The 13,842-nt window shown below is 57.3% G+C and overlaps 1 protein-coding gene across 2 annotated transcripts; it reads right to left on the reverse strand.

Annotated features, from left to right (window-relative positions):
- Positions 1-2,587: 2,587 nt before the first annotated feature.
- RHOD (ras homolog family member D) lies at positions 2,588-12,209 on the reverse strand. Of its 2 annotated transcripts, XM_081531989.1 has the most exons (5): positions 11,887-12,209; positions 7,190-7,277; positions 6,239-6,348; positions 3,680-3,814; positions 2,588-3,170 (listed from the first exon to the last, which is right to left on the reverse strand). In XM_081531989.1, exons 1-5 carry the CDS (start codon positions 12,016-12,018, stop codon positions 3,003-3,005), a joined length of 633 nt encoding a protein of 210 aa, XP_081388115.1. In that variant the 5' UTR covers positions 12,019-12,209; the 3' UTR covers positions 2,588-3,002. The 2 variants fall into 2 exon arrangements, with proteins under 2 accessions (XP_081388115.1, XP_081388116.1); XM_081531990.1 differs by lacking the exons at positions 6,239-6,348; positions 7,190-7,277.
- Positions 12,210-13,842: the final 1,633 nt, after the last annotated feature.

A 13,842-nucleotide genomic window follows, 5' to 3' on the forward strand; every position in this document is an offset into this window, starting at 1 on the left:
GCCCCTCCCCTGCCTCTGCGCACCTGTGGATCTCCCACCTCCCTGACCCCATCCCGCTTCCGCTCTGCCTATGGAAAGCAGTTCTTCCCAGATGTTGGCCTCCCAGCCCGTGTCCTGGGCAAAGTGCGGCAATGGTCTGAGCTGAACTCCAGTCCTTTCTGCCCATGTGACCCTTTTCTTTTTTTTTTTTTATTTTTTTATTTTTCCATGTGACCCTTTTCTTCAGGAAACCTCAGTGTTTGAAGGCCTTCCACTGATTGCAGGAGGCCCACACAGGTTATATAAAGTAATCTATTTTACTCAAAATCTACTAATTGAAAAGTAATCACATCAAAAAAAATACCTTCACAGCCTCTCGACTGGCATTTGACCCAACAACTGGGCCCTGTTAACCTCATCAAGTGGACATTTAAAACTTTTTTTTTCCTGGGTGCACCGAGCAACATGTGAGATCTTCATTCCCTGACAAGGGATCACACCCGGGACCACAGCAGTGAAAGTGCCGTGTCCTAACCACTGGACTGCCAGGGAAGTCCCAACATTGATTGTTTAAAACATTTTTAAAAATTTATTAATTTTTGGCTGTGCTGGGTGTTTGTTGTTGCTCAGAGTGAATCTCTATGCTGGGTCTTAGTTTTGGCGTGAGGGGTCTATTTTCCTGACCAGAGATTGAACCCAGACCCCCTGCATTGTGAGCGCTGCGTCTTATCCACTGGGCCTCCAGGGACGTCCCAACAAGGCAGAATTCATTCTTCCTATTTATCAGGTGAGAAGGTTGACTCTCTAGGACCAAGCCCATCAGTCCACCACCTTCTTGTTAATACTCTCAGCCTCTTTGTCCTGAGGCTCTTGTCTGCCTTGTAAAACTTCACACAGCATCTGATGGACTCTTAAGGGACCACGAGGCATTCATTGCCCCCATGCTCACCGGGCAGTCTCTCTTTTCAGGGAAGTGCCTTCTCCTTTTTGTAGCTTCCCAACCACCCCTGCATGCTGGAGTTAAGACCTCCTCCTCCGTGGCATTGCAAACAGACTAGGCTTTAAGGGCACAAACTGTGGGTTCCCTATTATATCCCTAGTCCTTGTCAAAGTGTTGGGTACCTCATAGAGATCCCTGGACACCAGGCTGTTGAAGGCATAGATGATGGAGCCTCTGGTTATCCCAGGGAGGGAGCCTGATCCAGACATCCTGATCCTGACACCTCGTTTAGTATCTTGCCCTCCCATAAAGAATATACTGGGCAGCCCCACTCTACTCCATGCGATCCAGTCCATGTTTCCTGCACTCCTCCTTTATTCCTGGCACTGTGCTAGGCACCTGACAAGCATTTTGCTACTTCACCCTCACAGCAACCCTCTAGGGTGGGCAGGATGATTTCTGGTTGCCAGATGGAATTGTTAAGGCTGGAGGAGTGTCATGCTCATAAAATCACCTGGCTCTGGAAAATGATGGGACTAGGATTCAAACCCAGATCTGCGACTGACTCCAGAGATGGAGCACACTGCCTGTCTGCAATGCCAAGGGGCCAAGTCACATCCCCAACAAAGGGATGAAGGAGACAGACAGTCTTCTTCAGGAATGACCAGGTCTGGTGCAAGAAGTCAGTGTGACAAGCTTCTTAGCAAAATAACTATCAAAAGTTCCAGGGACTCACATTTCGGGAAGTTAGAGATGTGTGAGCTGGGCTTAGCTCACTGGGTTGGGGAGGGCAGGAAGGGGAGAAGAGAAAGAACATTCTGGGCATGGGGTGTGCTTGGGGGAGGAGCCACCAGGCTAGAAATCTAGGCCAGGAACAGTTGTTTCCCACCCCTGAGCAGCTTATATTAAGACCCTGGAGTGGAGCCTGTAATCCAGGTAGGGTTTTCGGAGCAGGTCCCTAACATCACTTTCTCTGTCTCAGCTCAGCTCTGTAACCTGAGCCAGGAGCCCTCACCTGGAGGAAGCAGTCCCACCCCTGGAGCTGTTTCTAATGAAACTGAGGGGGTGGGTGTTAGTGGCTGGTTCTGTCTGGGTGGGCCTCATGCAATCAGTCGAAGGTCTTAAGAGAAGAGATTGAGGTTTCCCAAGGAAGAAGGAATTCTGCCTCAGGTCAGCAACACAGAAACCCTGCCTGAAATTTCCAGCCTGCTGCCCTTCAGAATTCAGACTCAGGAGAGCAACATCGACCACCAACCTGTCCTACAGGTTTCGGACTTGCCAGTCCTCAAAATTGTGTTTTTAAGCTGATTCCTTAAAATCGCCCTCTGAATATATATCCTATTGGTTCTGTTTCTCTGGAGAACTCTGACTGTACAATATTACAGACTATACTATGTATATTACACCCATGGAATATTATCTATTGTATTTATCATAAATAAAAGCGATACTTGTGAACCTTTTGTAAGCACCCTCTGTGTGCCAGGCACCCGCCTCTTTCACAGGAAAGAGGCCCAAGTAACTTGCCCAAGGTCCTAAAGTGATAGCCTGGTTTGGATCCAGGTAGTTACACTGGACCCAGTGCCTACACAGGGTGTGCTTTTATCCCCCACATGGAACATGTGTGTAAAGGCATTTCAAAACAAGAGGCATGACGCAACGGACAAGTGATGTCATCTCAAAGTGTTTACCCCTGGGATGGGCAGGGGGGAGGGGGGAGGGCGGGGTGAGCGGTCTGGCTGGAGGGTCCCGAAGGCACAGCCCTGAGAAGAGCCGCAAGGTGGCGCCAGGATGTGTGGTCCAGGGCTGGGAGACGGGAGTGAGTCGGGGTCTCCAGGACCCGCCCTCCATAGGACTGGCGAGCCTGGGAACCCCCTTCCTCAGGCCTCAGAGGGGTTTCGCTGCAATCCAGGATCCCAGCCCCAGGGTCGGGGGGCTGGCCTCGGGGGTGCCCATCTGTTTGAGGTACAGTTCGGTGGTCACAGCCTGGGGACTGGGTCCAGCCCAGCCAACTGAGCAGAAGGTCAGCAACCAGCTCCTTCCTGTGCTGCCGGGGCGGTCGGGCGGGGAGGGCCCCAGGCCCTCAGGTCACCACACAAAAGCTCCTGGTGATCCGCCTCCAGAAGTTGCGACCGCGGCTGCTGAGGGCCACCTCGGCCGCCTCCTGGAAGACGGCGTGGACGTTCTCCTGGAGCAGAGCCGAGCACTCGAGGTAGGCCACGGCGCCCACGGCCCGCGCCATCTCCTGGCCCTAGCAGAGAGCACAACAGGGCTGCCGTCAGGTGGCCGTTGCTGGGGGCCTCCCGTCCAGCTGCCCCCTCTGCCCAGGCCCCGCGGCCATCCTAGGCGTGCTCTCCTAGGGTGCCCACAGCTCCTGCCCCCTGGCCTGACCACGCACCCTGATGCCTCATCCAGTTTCCTGCCTCAGTTCTCTGCTGGGTCTCTGCCCCTCCAGGTACCAATTAATTAACCTCCCAGCCTGACCCAAGCGTGCCACAGAGAGGGGCCTGCAGACTAAAGGGCTGGGGGGTGCCCCCGGCTGTGAAGTGGGGGGGCAGGACCATCTGATGTGAACTCCACTTGCTCTCCATCCTCACTGGAAACTTCCTAGCCTGGCAGTTCTTGACCACGGCTGCTTCCAAAACACCCCCACCCTGCTCCACATCCTGTGTGTGCTGAGAGGCTGGGCCAAAGTGGCATTACCCCAGGGGTGCGCTCTCCTGCCCCCCACCCCACCCCACCCTGGGCTGCGTCTCCTACCCTGTGGTAGGTCACAGGTTCCAACCCGTTTTTCCGCAGCTTCTTCACCAGCGACTTGTCCTTGCGCAGGTCGGTCTTGCAGCCCACGACGATGATGGGCACCTCCTTGCAGAAGTGATTCACCTCTGGGTACCACTGGGGGGAGAGGGGTGGTGAGGGCGCCTGTGTGAGCCATCAGGGGAGTGGGCCGCTGTCCTGACCTCCAGGTAGACTCTGACAATGACACTTAGCACAGCCAGTTTAGGGAGCACTCTTGGCAGATACTTAGCACAGCCAGTTTAGGGAGCACTCTTGGCAGATACTTAGCACAGCCAGTTTAGCGCTAGTGGCAATGCAGTGCCGATGCAGGAGACACGCGTTCAACCCCTGGGTCAGGGAAGAGCCCCTGAAGAAGGAAATGGCAACCCACTCCAGTATTCTTGCCTGGAAAATTCCATGGACAGACGACACGGGCAGGCTACAGTCCATGGGGCTGCAAAGAGCCAGACATGACGGAGCAACTGAGCAAGGGAACGACTCACTGTCGCTAAGAAGACAAGGTACTCTGGGCGAGGCTAAGACTTTACACGTAACGAACACACGAACCCCCCAAGTCTCTGTGAGGCAAGTTCTATCATCAATCCCACTGCACAGATGTGCTCACTGAGGCGCAGAGAGGCTCTATAACTTGGCCTTGGTCACAAGACCGGAAGTGTTAGAGTTTGAACCCAGAGGTTAGCGCCCAGAGCCCTGTCCCCACCTGCTCTAGAATCCTACCTCTGCAAGCTAAGGAGTCCCAGGACCATCTCCCCAACGGGGTAAAATTTATAAAGAAATAGGCTCTAAAACTAAAGCAGCTCACAAAATGCTTGCAGCAGCTGTTGGCCTGTCGGAGGGGGCACTTCTGTCCTGCCAGCTGCTCTCTGGAATGCGAGGCCTCATGGCTGGGTTATTTCAGTCTGGACTATAACCCGGGAGCCTGGAACCAGCAGCGCACACCGGCTCAGTTTCAGGAAAAACTGGCATCAAACTGTCTGGCTTCTGGAGACATACAGGCCTGTGTGGGGTTCCAGCGACCCTCCCATCCACAAAACTGCCCTTGACAAGGGTCTTCTCTGACTCCACTTTGCTAAGTCCAATAGGGCATCTCATCAGACCTCGTCCTAGCTAAGCCCTGGCATCAGCGATCATTCCATCCTCTGAAAGCTGGTCGGCATGGTGCCCCAGGGCCCCACACTTGTTGTCCTCAGGTCTCCAGGTGACAGCTCCCCTCTGCCCCCCACCCCCAGTCCATAGCTCTTCCCCACCAGCAGCTCCTAAATGGATCTGCCCAGTCCTGCCCCCTCCCAGGAACTGCAGACTCAGGCTTCTGCCTGCCCCTCCACTGGGATATCCAAGGGGCCTCCACTGTCCACCTCCCTGCCCTCAGCCTGCTCCTCCTCGTCTTGGGAAATGGCAAGTCTACCTTCCAGGTGCTCTGAGCAAATGTCTCTCTCCCACCCACAACCAATCCATCTGCAAACCCTGGTGGTTCGGTTCTACCTTCCAGATTCGGTACCCACTCACCTCTCACCATCCCCTCTGCCAGCACCCTGGTCCCAGCCTGGTCCTTGGTGCCTAGAACAGTCCTGGCACATAGAGGTACCTTCCGAATGACTGCATGGAGCAGACTGGTTCAGGTCCCAGGGTTATCACTTTAATAGATGTGTATCTTGAAGCAAGGGCCCCAATCTGGGAATGATAGTATCTGCTCCATAAATTGTTTTTGTTTTACTTTTTGGTTATACTGTGGGGCATGCAGGATCTAAGTTCCCAGATCAGGGATCGAACCTGTGCCCTCTGCAGTAGAAGTGCAGAGTGTTAATCACTAGACCACCAGGGAAGTTCCTCCATAACATTTCTAGGTTAGCTGAGTAAATATGTCAATGCCCAGAACTGTACCTGGCCCGTATTAAGTCCTCAGTAAATGCTGCCGTCATCGCTGTGGTTATTGTTACTATCGCTGTCACTGGTTGTGGTCTGACAGACCCTGGAGCATGCCCTTCACACACGCCTGGAGGCCCTGGCAGCAGGAGCTGCTGGCTGGAGCAGAGGAACTCCAAGGACCATGTCCTCAACACCTGTGAGCAGCCTTGGGGACCTCTACTGTGATCAGGGGATGTCCTGGGCAGCCACTGGGAGCCAGCGGTCACGTTGCAGGAGGCTGACAGTTTCTGTGACCTCGGACAGGCCTGGGCTGGGGAGAGGCAGGGGGCTCTGGGTCGCCCCACATCCTTAGGCAGGGTCATGGTAGAAAGGTCTCAGCATTCTGAGTCTGCAGTATGGGCAGGCAGGAGGTACTGGACTGGGAATCAGATGTCTCGTTCAGACCTTGCCACCAGATCCCTGTGGGACCTTGGGTAAGCCGCTCTGGGTCTCCATTTCCCCACAGTTCTGCCAAAAAACACACTGGACCACACATCATCCAGGGCCTGCAGGTTCTGACAGTCGGCTGGGTCCAGGGTAGGGGCAGAGCAGAGTGGCCTGGCTAAGGGGCTATGTCTCTCTGTCTGTCCCCACCTCCACCCCACTGCCACCTACCCGGTTAGAGATGTTGTCGAAGCTGTGTGGACTGGTGACATCAAAGCAGAGGAGCAGGACGCTGGCATCAGGGTAGAACAGGGGCCGCAGGCGGTCATAGTCCACTTGCCCTGGTAGAGTCGGGGGTGGTCACTCCCTTTAGATCTCCTGCCCACTGTCAGCACATCCCCAACATCAGAGAGGTCACCCCAACCAAGACCAGGGGCCGGGTGTGAGCTGAGCGGGTGAACTAGACCAGGGCGTAGTTCTGTGCCTCGGAGTCCAGCCCATGAATGATCCCCTTGGGGCCGTGTCCCCCTGGCCGGTCTGTGAGATGTGCCAGCCCCAGCCTGGGTGAGACCACTTGCTGCTGCTCTGGCAGGAGTAGGGGGTTTCTGAAGCCACCACTCAGAAACCTGCTTTGCCCTGGGCTTGGGGGATCTGGGGGGTGAGAATAAAGAGGCAGGCAGGACCTAGGCCAAGATGTCACAGCCCAACAAGGTAAGGGGGCTGTGGGATTCCCTGAGTTTAGCTTTGAATTCTTTTTTTTTTGACCTGTGGGATCTTAGTTCCCTGACTAGGGATCAAACCCAGGCCCCCTGCAGTGGAAGGCAGAGTCGTAACTGCTGGCCTGCCAGGGAAATCTCCTAGCTTTGAGTTCTGATGTAGCTGACTCTGAATCTTCTTGTAGGCAAGGTCAGGAGGCTGGAGGGCAGAAGTCAAGGTCGAACAATCTTACAGGAGCTAAAGCCAGGGTGGAACGCTCAGGAGGCCAGAAACAGTCCGCCTCTTGAGAGCCAAGAGTTCCGCCTTGTTTCCAGGACAAGGTGGGCTGCCCTGGGTCAGGACAGCTACCGTGAGGAGGGTTCAGGCTGACACCCGTCCCCTGGAGACTGCTCGGCCTCTCTGGTTCAGAAGGAAGGGGGTGGGGTCCCCCCTCCCACCCTGCCCCTCCCCCAGCCCTGCACCCACCTGCCGTGTCCCAGATTTGGAGGTGGACGGGTTTGCCTTTCACCTGCAGATTCACGGCCAGCCGCTCAAACACCGTGGGGGTGTAGCTCTGAGGAAGAAGGGGTTGAGGTGGTTAAGAGGGCAGCTTCTGAAGGGGGGTGGTCCTGGCAACCAGGCCAGAGGCCAGGAATGCCTGTGGCACAGCCCCTCTTTCGCAGTCAGCAGAGCAGATGGTTTCTGGGAGGGAACTGGCTGGTGGGGTTGCGGCCACTTTGCAGCTGTGTGCCCCCCTGAGGCACTGAACCTCCCTGGGCCCTTCCGAGACTGTAGAGTGGGTCTCCTAGAGCACCCACCGCAGCGTGCTGCTGTAAGGATTCAATGCGGAGCTTCACGCCGAGCCCTGAGCTCAAGGCCTGGTACAGACTAACATTCTACAGGTGCCAGGACTGCTATTTTTATCTTTGTCCTCGTCTACACTGTCCCGTTTCCGAGCCTTCCTTCCTGATGTCCCCGCCTTCTAGAATGACATTAACCTACGTTTCTTCATTCATTCATTCATTCATTCATGAGCACCTTCTCCAGGTTTGATTCTGGACATTCAGGAGCAAGTAATAAAGACTCACTGCTTACCCTGGGGAGCTCCTAGCTTTGGCGGGGCGGGAGCAGGGGTCCCTCTTTTGTCTCTCAACCTCTCATAATCCAATCAGGATGCTCCCATTTCTGTCTCTCTTACCTGCCCTGCCCAACCCCAGGGGGAGGTCAGTGGGCCATGGGCCCCTCCACCCCAGGCCGGCTAAGTCTGAGCTCACCCCTCTCCACAAAGGCTGGATGAGTGGGAGCAGGAGGGGCTTTTACACAAGCGCAGGAATGAAGAGGGGGAGCTTGTGCAGATGGGGGCCGAGCAACAGGAGGGGAGGTTTTCACACCACAAGCCCTTTGCACCAAGCAGCACGCTGGACCCCCTGCCTTTTGGGTACCCAAGTCTTGCCCCCTTGCTCAGGGCTGGGCAGTGGGGCCATAGCCAGTGGGACCCTGTTTTCCCCTCTTCCCATGCCAGGTGGGGCCCCCACCTGCCCGTGACTCAGGAGGACTTCGAGGCTGCCTGCCTGCTGGCCCTCTGAGTCAGGCCCTGGCCACTGGGAGGGGCAGTCCCTTAGCAGAGGGTCAGCAACATCCTTCAAGGGCACTTGGGAAGCGGCGGTGGGGAGGGTGGGGAGAAAGGTGGGTCACAGAGCAGGCAGCCAGGCAGGATGGAGAAGTCAAGGATGGCCCTGGGGTCAACCACCCTGGACTCTAGTCACTGGCACTTCCTCTACTCAGACTAGGGCTCCCCTCTCCTTCCCATGCCCCCTCCTCACCCCCTCCCCTCAGGCCTGGTGACGGACAGTGTGACATGGTGTCATGGTGGCTAGGAGCACTGGCTTTTTTTTTTTTTTTTGGCTGTGCCACACAGCATGTAGAATCTCAGTTCCCCAACCAGGAATCGAACCCACACCTCCTGCAATAAGAGCAGAGTCTTAACCACTGGACCACCAGGGAAGTCCAAGGAGCACGGGCTTTGGAATGAGATGCGCCTGGCTTAGGACAGGCTCTGGCACTCACTGTGTGACCTTGGGCCAGCACCCTCGCTGGTTAAAGGAGGCGAGTATCTGTGTGTGACAGCGAAGGCTGGCTGGCAGGCGAGGTCAAATGCCCACTGCTTAGGAAGCTGGGTGCCAGGGGCAGCATCCACCCCTCCAGGAGGTGCCCCTTCCCCAGCCCCTCCCCAGCCTGTCACCGTGGAGGTGCTGACATCTGTTGAGCTCCCAGCCTGGCTGCCCCCTGTGGCAGGACCCCTCCTGATCCGAGGTTCAGGGCAACCTGCCATGAAGTTCTCAGGAGACACACTTCAGGACTCTGCAAGTGTCCATGGAGATAACACCGTCACCCACATTCTCGAGGGATCTGCTCTGCGTGGCCCTTTACCTGCACATCTCTGATCCTGGTAACCTTGGAAAGTCGGTACTAATCCCATTTTCTCTTTTTTGGTCTCACTCGGCATGTGGGATCTTAGTTCCTTGACCAGAGATTGAACCTGCAGCTCCCGCAGTGACAGTGTGGGGTTCTAACCACTGGACCACCAGGGAAGTCCCCCTCGCCGTATTTTCCTGTTGAAGACACTGAGGCCCAGAGAGAAGTGACCGGCCCACAGTAACACACTAGACAGATGGCTGAGGATGGGGCCAGGTCTCTCAGGCTCCAGGGGCCAGGCTCTGACCCTTCTCACCTGTCTCTCCTGAGGTCACCCACTCTAGCCCCTGGCACCAGAGCTGAGCAGGAAAGCTCCATTCACGGAGTGGGACTGGGTTCTCCTCTCTGGAATGTCATCCCTCGGACTCCATCAACACCTGTCTTGTTCTTTGAACCCCCCAGGCAGGGTCACTCTCTGCCTGCAGGACCAATAAGCACCTAATCTTATCTATCCTCCTGCAGAAAGACAGGGCTGGGCCCAGCTAGACCAGGGCAGATGACTCAGGCTTGGGTCTGACCTCACAGCGCTCACAGACAGACAGATGGACCATTACAGCATGGGAGACACAGCTCCAGAGAGGAGACCCAGGAGTTTCCCCGGGGAAGCACACCCATGGGAGTCCCTGCTGGGGGCCAGGAAGAACTCGGCTGGCCCTGGAAGGTCAGCTGGCGTGCCCTGCCCCCTTCCACTCTGACCCTGCTGTGGGGCCCCTAGGCTTCTGGCCCTGTGGCTATGGTTGTTGCCCCAAGCGTCAGTGGCCGGTGCCCCAGCAGGAGTCACCCTGCCTCGGGAGCTTTCTCTCTACTCTCCAGCCCTGAACCCAAGGTCGGGCCACATCCAGACAAGCCTCACTGAAGCCTTCCAGATCCCTGAGGCCCTCCAGATCCCAGCCTGCTCTTCGCTGCAGCCAGGAGGCCTGGCATATGGGACCCCAAGTTTCCTAGCTGCTGGCTCCCCGGGCTTGGAGAGCTGTCAGGAGGAGGCGTCCAGGGCCAGGGCAGGAGGAGGCTGGTCTGGCTCGCAAAGCCCTGGGGGGCTGTGGAGCATGTCCTGGTCACGGCTGGGAAGACCTGGGTTCTAGGCCAGCGCTCTCACAGGCGGGCGGGCCCTGTGCCCGGAGGCCAGACTCTCCTCTCCTGCGCTGTCTTTCTAGCTATAAACTGAAGGCCTTTTCCGCTCTCAGAACTTATGCTTCACCTCTCTTGTGCCTGGAGGCAGACGGGTCCCAGGGAATGAGGGTCCCCAAACGGGAGGACCGGTGGCAGGGCAGACCCCTGGTGACAATCACGTGCTCCCTTTCCCTGGCCACCTGGAATGTCCTTCACCCTTCAACACACACTTCGTTCACATCAACTGGGAACGCCTATTTCCACACTGCAACCTCTGCAGTCGGGATGGGTCTCACCCTTGAGGACGTCTCAGAGCCCAAGACAGTGGCGATGAGGTACTCCCGCCCCCCTACCCCCATCCAGGCCCCTCTCCCAGGCCCCTTTCCCAGGCCTCAGGTCGCCCAGCTTCTCTGCAGAGCTCCCCACAACTCTGCCATAATTGTTGGGTTTGAGTTCTCACAGGCAGCATCTGGGGGCCAGGAAACACATCCCTCCCCCCAACTAAAAAAAAAAATGTGACTGGCCAAAGGACATGACGTCAGCTCCCCAAACCACAAAGCAAGAGTTGGCTTGATGCTGCCACAGTGGAAAGAAAGACTGACTCCGTTAGCAGGCCTGGCCTCCCCAGCCTCCCCCGTCCAACTCCCACCACCCCCGCGGGTAGGAGGGTGCAGGGATCCACAGGAGGGGGCGGCGGTGCTGCAAGGGGACCATGGACTCCAGGGGAACTGGGCTGAGGGGGCGCACAGTGGGTGGGTCTCACCCTGCCCTGGGGCCGACAAGTCCGCCTGGACAAGCGGTGGGCATACTGGTGGGAGAAAGACAGTCCATGTGCCCAGGCATTGAGGACATGCCAGGTACCACCCGGGGGCCCTGTCTTAGCCTTGCCTTAATGGTACCTCACCACCACCCTCGGGTCTCTCCACCCAGGGAGGTCGCATGAGGGATCAGAGGCTCACAGAGGCTGAGCAAGGCACAGTGGGCCCCAGCTGGGGGAGACCGAGGTGCCAACCCAGCTGTCTGACGAGGTTGCTGTGTTCTGACCCTCTAAGGCTGACCCCCACGGGACAGCCATGGTAGGGGCAAGAGCTGGGTGAGGATGTGATGTCTCCCAAGAAGAACGTTTGCCACTTTTCAGTGGGTCCTGCCTGCTGCAGCTCAGCCCCTGACCTGTGTGAACTCACTCATCGCTGCGACCCTGAGAGCTGGGCACCATCACTATTCCTATTATGCAGTTGAGGAAACAGGCACAGAGAGGGTAAGGGGCCTGCCCTAGGGCGCACAGCTGTAAGTCCCCAAGCCCGGATTTGAAGCTAGGCGATCTAGCTCCCCCCAGAGTGGTCAGTCCTTCTTAGCCAAGTGGTGCCACCGAGGGCTCTCCTAGGACCCGCTGCGTCCCCAGGTCGCCCAAGTCAGTCCCCGGGAACATCTCCCCCGGGTAGGTGCCGTTCTTGGCACTTTAGAGACGATGCCACTGAGTCTTTCACTCCCGGGGGCACGGTGAGAGCTGCCTTGGACCCCAGGCTCTGCGGGGAGGCAGGACGGGCGCCCGTCCCCTCCTCCTCGGGAGGCAGGAGGCGCCGGGGGGCCGCACTCACCTCGGGGAAGGCCCCCTCCGCGAAGACCATCAGCAGCGACGTCTTCCCGCAGCCGCCGTCGCCCACGAGGACCACCTTGACCGGTCGCGCGCCGCCCGGCGCCTCCTCGCCCGGGGCCTGGGCCGCCTTCATCGCGGGACGCGGAGGGACGGAGGGAGGGAGGCAGGGCCGGGGCGAGCGGAGCGGCGGCCGCGGGGCCGGCGGGGCAGGAATGTGGAAGGGGCGGGGCGGCGGGAGGAAGTGCGGGCGGCGGGCGGCCCAGGTGAGGGGCCGGCCGGGCGCATTCCGCGGTCCTGCCCCTCCCGGCCCACGGCCCAAGGCCCAGGACCCAGGCTGCCCGAGACAAACTCTTTTTGAATCCCTGCTCTGTGAGGTCATCAGGCTGCAGGAAGGGGGGACCCAGATCTGGCCTAGGTCCCTCAGGAGCGCACCCCAGTCTGATGCGGCAGTGAGCCGGCGGACGGGACAGACGAGGCTTCTGGCCCACTTGTCGCCGAGCAGGGAGGTGGGGGTCAGCCCTCTTGGCCCATCATCTTGGTGGGGGGCAGGGACGGGGTCTCTAGTGCCTAGTCTCTGCGGGGCACGGAGCAGGAACTGGTGACTTTTGGTGGATGAATGAATGAGTGAATGAATGAATATGCATCCCCCTCCCCCTATCTCCCTGGAGACAGAACGCCCCACAGCCCTCCTGTTCCAGGGCAGGTGGGAAGGGGGTGACCCGGGCAGGCCCTTATGGGTGAGTCAGTGGCACTGCCAGCTGGACCTCCCCTCCCCCAGCCAGTACCAGGAAGTCTCCCTAGCGGTGGGTCTCCCCTCTGCCTGGGGCATGGCCTGGGGAAAGCGATGGAACCTTCCATCTGTAAGGTGCTTAGAGCAGGGTCTGATACATGGTCGGTGGTGCCACATGTAATTCTTGTTATTTAACCAACACTGATGACCGCCTGTGCTCAAGGGCTCAGGGACTTTGAACTGTAGAAGTTTAAGTCTCTCACAGGGACTTCCCTGGTGGTTCAGTGCTTGAGAATCCGCCTTCCAATGCTAGAGATGTGAGTTCAATCCCTGGCTGGGGAACTTAAGATCCCACATGTAGGGCAACTAAGCCCCTTGCGCCACAACGAAAGACCCTGTATGCTGCAACTAAGACCTGATGCAGACAAATAAAAAAAAAAAAGTCTCTCACAGCCTAGAATGGGAGACAAACGGGACATATCAGTGTGATGAGAGCTCCAGCAATGGCAGGGACAGGCAGTGGATGGGAGTCAGAAAGAGGGGCCCCGCACTCAGGCTGAGGGTGGTTAGAGAGAGGGGCCAGATTCTTGAGGAAAAAGTGAAACACAGATGGGGGAAGAGAAGAGGATTCCAAACTGAGGGAACAGCATGTGTAAGGTATGGAGGTGTGTGTGGGGGAGGTTGTTTGCAGTGGCGGGGTGCAGTTCTTCCCTGTGATGATAGGTGAGGTTGGATTAGGGAGCTGGTCCTGGGGGTAAATTTGAGGGTTAGATGGGGCCTGGGTAGTGGAGCACTTTGGGTGCCAGGAATTAATGCAGAATCGAGCTGGAAACTCACTGTCACCTGACCTCCTACTCCAGTTGTGTGTGATCAGTCACTCAGTCGTGTCCAACTCTTTGTGAACCCATGGACTGTGGCCCGCCAGGCTCCTCTGTCCATGGAATTTTTCAGGCAAGAACACTGGAGTGGGTTGCCATTTTCCTCCTCCAGGGGACCTTTCTGACCCAGGAATCCAATCAGAATCATCTTCTGGATTCTTTACCACGAGCGCCGCCTGGGAAGGCCTCCTTCTCCTGTTAGCAGCCAGAATTGAAATATATATTTCTAAAATGAGCACAAGGACCTCCCCAGATCATGGACTGTTTTCACTGAAGCTCAGAGAAATAGAGGGCAGGAGTCTTGGGGTTTTTCACCCTCCCCCACACAGGTCATGACATCATTCCTCAT

Source organism: Giraffa tippelskirchi, chromosome 10 (assembly GCF_054371585.1).
Source record: "Giraffa tippelskirchi isolate mGirTip1 chromosome 10, T2T-mGirTip1v1.2.pri, whole genome shotgun sequence".
NCBI lineage: Eukaryota > Metazoa > Chordata > Mammalia > Artiodactyla > Giraffidae > Giraffa > Giraffa tippelskirchi.